Below are 6,000 nucleotides of genomic sequence, written 5' to 3' on the forward strand. Positions count from 1 at the left end.
ACACGTGAGTGTGGAGGCCGGAAGTTGACATCAGGTGTTTTCCCAGCTAGCACTTCACCTATTTACTTACTTTTTTCTTATTTGAGACAGCCTCTGGGTGGATCTGGACTTGAATGATTCAGTTCTGCTGGCTGGTCAATCTGTTGTGGTAATCGTGACTCTGTGATTTTCCTCCCTCCAGTTCTGTGGCTTCACATGTGCGTCACTGTGCTGACCTGGGTAGATTTCATCAGTTCCTTGAGGCGGCTGTCCTCATGTGAGCTATTGAGGAGCCTTTGTACTCACCGCACTAGGAATTTGCACTAAATGTATGTAGACTGTGTACATTGGGGTTACTGTTTGACCAATTCCTGTTTGTTTATACTTGTTAGAAGCTCCCATTGTGTATTACCAATCTAGTGATGGGTGCACCTCTTATCAGAAATCGTGCAATTTAGACTCAAAACAACAGGTCTCTAGTGTAATTTGCTCCCAAAACACACATCTTGGCTTACCCCTTCTTTCACTTTATGCAAGACTCAAGTGCCACTCCCTTAGAGGTAGGCTTCCTGTCCAACTCACCTACTTTTAAATGTTATTGTACAAGGTATTATGTATTTATGTCTTCTATTTTTGTTTCTTTGTTTTATCGTTGTCTGAAGGATGTCATGTCTTTGTGATGATAACAAAAGGGATGCTTGATTTCCTGTTGTTTCTTCAGAGCCCTGATTAAGGCCTAACCCAGAGCTCTCAAAAGTATTTGATGTATATTTGAATGATAAGTGTTGAATACTAAAGCTACCCTGGTGACGGTATGCTATTAAATACTAGACTCAGGGTTGGAGCTCTTGGAGAGTTTGTGCTTCTCACACTTATTTGGTATAACATGGCCACACAGATTGATTATCTTATTCTTTGAACAGATTTGTCAGTGCACCAGAAATACAGGCTGAAGTTCTCTTTTCTTTTTTTTTTTTTTTTTTTTTTTGATTTTACAAGACAGGGTTTCTCTGTATTGTTTTGGAGGCTGTCGGTCCAGCCTGGCCTCGAACTCACAGAGATCCGCCTGCCTCTGCCTCCCGAGTGCTGGGATTAAAGGCGTGCACCACCACCGCCGGGCTGGGGCTCTCTTCTTTAAACCACTGTTGCCATGTTCTGGGTTCTTTCTCTTTGGGGGGGACTGTCTTTATTTACCCCCTCCTCTGCTTCTGGGCCTGTTTTCAAACCAACACTTGCTTTTCTCTCACCAATGCTTCTGGGGTCCCCATTTCCTCAGTGGTTTCCTACCTAATACAGTTATAGCTAGGAAGGGCCCCTGTATGTGAGAAGATTAGTTTGAATTATTTAAAGGTATAATAACCCCACTACTGTCCCTATAATTGGTTGACCCTGTTTGCTTAAGTTATTATATAATGCAGTATTTGCTATTGGTAGTTACACGGCAGAACTTATTTATTTACTCTGTTTTTAAACTATCAACAAAGAACTTTAACTTACTTGATCAAATAAGACACGTTAGAAAAAATATCCTTAGGTAATATTGCTAGATTATCTAATGTGAATTTAAAAGTTATTTTAGTATTAGTAAAGAAAAAGTATGTATGCATATATACTATATAATCATCCTTTATAAGCCAAGAATTGTGGTAGATATAATAAACTGAATGAAATCTAGCTCCCTTATGAGCATCACACTGGGAGATGAGGTTGAGACAGACAAGTCCTTTTCTTTCCAGTGTTTTGCTATCCATGGCTCGGGTTATCTGTGGTCATCTGCTCCATGATCATCCTGCTGACCTATTGTCAGAACAGTAGTAGCCTAAAGCTGGGTTACAGTGCCTATCGGTAATCTCACTTCCTCTTATGATGTAGGCCTTGTGTTATCTCACACAGTTATCACAAGAAAGTTGAGTAAAGTTCAATAAGAGAGGGGCAGAACCACATTTATATAACTGTTGTTATGGAATATTGCTCTGTTATAAATCTCTTATTTGGAATTATAAGCTAATCTTTCTGTTGAGCATATGTATACATCGGAAAGTATCATATATGTAGAGTTCAGAGCTCTCTATTGGTTCGGGCATTCTCTGAATATGTTGGAACATATTTCATAAATAGGTGGACTTCTCTGGCTTGGCAATACCTTATTCCGTGTTCTCTGTCAGAGATTGCTTCCCATCAGTATATGAAGGGGAGTGAACTTATTCATGTATGGTGGACTGAAGACCGTGGTACTGTAGCTGTGCGAAGGGTAAGTGTAGAAGACAGTGCTGGAGATGAGGCTGGCCAAGTAGAGTGACTAGGAACTGGACTATGCTCAGACCTACTGACTCAGGCCTGTAATTCCAGGCTAAGGCAGGAGGAGTACAGGTCAGCCTGCCAACTCAGTAAAACCATGTTTCAGGTTCATAAAAGCACAAAGAAGGCTAGTGATAGAGCTCTGTGGTAGAGCCCATGCCTAACGTGTAAATTGCTAGGTTCAACCACTAGTAGAAAAACATCAAAAGATACATATTATAAAGAACCTCATGGTACCTGGTAAGTGGATGCTGTGCAGCTTTGGGATGGAACATGGGTGTTCAGAGCCCTTACAGGAAGAGGATACCATATTTGGAAAGTCTAATTAAAGCAAACCATCCATCTGCCATATCTGGGAGAACCTGGGGTTTTGTGCTTGTTGGCTTGTGAAAGTTCAGCTTGATGGTGAAGGCTGGAGGTTATTACAGAAATATAGGGCAGATGAGATGATGGCTCCAATTGCCAGTCAGGGGTGTAAGGTCTCGGTAGCATGGGTGCTGACATGCCTACATGCTTTGTCTAAACTGTGAAAGTTGGCTTTCCTTCTTCCTGCGTGATGACTGTGTGATGCAGGGTGCCGTAGATGGGAGTCTAGAAATCCCTTCTTGTTCACTTACTTCTCAAAGTGGCAGAAGCAATGGAGGGAGACTGGTGTGGCTGTGCCTCCTGCCTCAGCTTCATTAGTTGGTTGATTGGAGGGAGGTTGTTGTGCCGTCTCTCTCTTCACTACTTTCCTGTGATGTAGCACGCTTTGACAAGACTTGAGCACGGCATTTGCCCAGGAGAAACATGGATACTCAGGGGATACTAACAAGTCTGTGCTGGCCTTTCCTCGTCACTGTGTGACCACTTGCCTTTGTCTATCCAGGTATCTGAACGGTGTGGAGAAAAACGGAGCAGCCCCTGTGCTCCTGGAGCTGGCCAATGAGGTAATGTTATTGTTATGATTTTATTTAAACCTAAGGGGCCTTTTGAGAGCAGTGCTGCTCAGAATTTTAATTAACTTAAAAAAAAGGAAAGATTTTGAGGTGTGTTAGACATTTAAATTGCTCCCTGGTCCCTTTGTACTTTTAATAATTGGACAAAGAACTTCACGAATTAATAAATCAGTTGACATAATTAGTATACTTCTTTTAAGGCAAATGTACAAACAGCTTCTTTGCTTCTTACTTTGTGGAAAATTTCAACCAAACAGCTCCGAACATGCTCTTAGGATTGGCTGCCTTAATTTAGCATGAGAAATACCTACATCAAGTAAAGAGATGCGTGCCAAGAAAACCTATGATAACTATTATCAAAACAAAGTGAGAAATTTTATATTAAAAATATATCACTTACTTGATTCATTTTTTTGTAAACTTTTGTTACAATAAAGGATACAAGCCTATGGAAAAGCACCTTCCCATAAAGAAACATAATATTCTTATTAACACCAAGTATGAAGTGATTTATGGAACTTACTTGTTAACTCTGATCTGCTCCTGTGTGGGGAAACAGCTAACAGCCTAGCATTTTCAAAAGGAAACCCTGAAGATTTCCTGTGAGTGAAGAAACAGCAGAAAGTTCACAATAGTTGCAGAGAGCCTACCGAAAAATAAAATATTTAATTCCTAAACTCTAAAATATTTATCCACTGTAATGAGAGCAATACAGTATTGAGTCTGAGTGGAATGGCTTATGCAAACCTCATAGGGACGGCATGAAATGCACACTGTTTCTCTGTTGTGTTATAATGGGAAACAGAGAGGCAAGGCAGAAAATGTGTGTTTGCATTAAAGATGACTCTGTGCCATGAACATTAAGCGTTGCAGGAGCAGCAAGTACTGCATGCTGCATTAGGAAGGAAGGATGGCTTCTCTTGCAGCTCATGCCTGCTGCACACTGCTGCAGTCAGCAGAAGAGCAATTACCCATCAGTTACAAGATGGTTTTAATCGTCTGGGAAGCATCACAAGCTGATAGGGTGGCTAACACACAGAACAGTTTTTCCTGTGTCTTATTTCCTTACGTCTAGAACAGGGTGGGAGCTAAAGATCTCCAGGCATTTTGCTGCTGTTGTTTTAAGTTGCCACTCTTAGTGACTTGCGGTACCTGAGCACGAAGTAGAATTTTAGGGATTATCTTCTGCTGAAGAGAGGAGGGAGCTAGGAGCATTGTAGGTGCATCTGGGAAAAAGTGATGCAGTTGTAGAGCTTGCTTTTACAGATGATCACATTGACGGTGGAAGTTCTCTAAAGTAGCACTTTATATTCATTTGAATGTTACTTTTAAAAAAGATGTATTGTTATTTTTTTTGCATATGGATGTTTGGCCTGCTTGTATACCTGTGTACCTTGTCTGTGCCTGTATTAGGAGGCCAGAGGAGGGTGTCAGATTCTCTGGAACTAGAGTTACAGATGGTTTTAAGCCGCCACCTGAGTCCTGGGAATCAAACCCAGGTTTTAGGGAAGAGTAGTCAGTGCTCTTAATCACAAAGTCAACTCTCCAGCTGCTCATTCGAATTTTTAATGGATACTTCTGTTGAGCTTAGTTTATGGAATTGATTTCAGCTTCTACCTTTTAACTGTATGGAAAAATCTGACCCATCACCATGTATTTCCCTACATCAACAAGTCTTCTATTTGCCATGACTATATAGCAATATTTAGCCTCCACCGAAGAAATAGTGGCTTAGAGATTTTACCCCCTTTCTTTTTGGTGCCCAGTTAGTGCAGAGGAACAACTTTGCATGAGATTACTAATGCATTAGGGTAATTTGGAAATGGTGGGTACCAGATTATGGCTTCTAAACATCCAGGCTCCCATGTTTATATGCTAGTTAATACTTAAAGGACATACGCTTATATCTGGTGGCAAGTGATGTGATGGTAATATTTTATGAGTCAATATATATTTAATCAGTGGAAACTGTAAAAATTGATGAGAAATGTGTAGCTTGTACATTGTGTTGTGCAGCAACTCTCCTCTTTTACAAAAGCACTGTGTTATTGTTGATTTGGGTGGAATAAGGGATCTAGGTAGCCATCATTGGTTTCATAAATGTCTTAATACCATTTTTCTTGATCAAGCCTGAAAATGAACATTTTAGGAAATCTCATTCTGTTAGTGATTATATGATCCGTCATTCTGTTCCCTCCACACAAATATTTTCAAGTTACATTTGAAGCACTATGAATTTTACTTACATGCTAAATTCTGACATGAAGCATGATGGCCCTATTTCAGAGCAAGATGGACACATGATTAATATGAAAATTAGAGAGATGCAGGTACCTGAACTAATAAGGTAGTCCTTATTCAGGCTGGACTACCTTCAGTAATTTCACCATTTTTCATGTGTCAGCCCTGATGTGGGTTACTACGAATAAGCAGCTCCGTGGAAAGCATTTCTTTCTACTTAGGGAATGTAAGGGCATCCAAGTACATACATATTTGAAAAAAGAAAACTGTTCATACAAATGAAGCTACCCTCTTTGTCTAGTTACTAAATCAAGATAAAATTTTGGTGTGAGCATGGGACTTGAATACCTGTCAAGAAAAATTCCTAGTGATAATATATGAGGAATATTTCCCATTTTACACTCAGTATAAAAAGGCTCCTATTAGGGAGGCATCATTGTCCTTAGAAAACATACATATTTCCTGGTAAAATTAATCAATGGTTAATGAATAATCTGAAAAAGAAAATACTTTTACAAATGAGTAGGCAATTTATTATCATCAT

At 39.9% G+C, this 6,000-nt stretch overlaps 1 protein-coding gene across 5 annotated transcripts in view; it reads left to right on the forward strand.

Moving 5' to 3' along the window:
• The window catches only part of Cdin1 (CDAN1 interacting nuclease 1), a 212,623-nt gene that overhangs the window by 60,204 nt on the left and 146,419 nt on the right, over nt 1-6,000 (forward strand). For all 5 annotated transcript variants that reach the window (XM_021231048.2, XM_040746016.1, XM_021231052.2 and 2 more), the window contains exon 4: nt 3,146-3,206. In XM_021231048.2, coding sequence (XP_021086707.1) covers nt 3,146-3,206 — 61 coding nt within the window. The remainder of the gene's footprint in view (nt 1-3,145; nt 3,207-6,000) is intronic.

This window comes from Mesocricetus auratus, unplaced genomic scaffold (assembly GCF_017639785.1).
Source record: "Mesocricetus auratus isolate SY011 unplaced genomic scaffold, BCM_Maur_2.0 Super-Scaffold_100004, whole genome shotgun sequence".
Taxonomy (NCBI): Eukaryota; Metazoa; Chordata; class Mammalia; order Rodentia; family Cricetidae; genus Mesocricetus; species Mesocricetus auratus.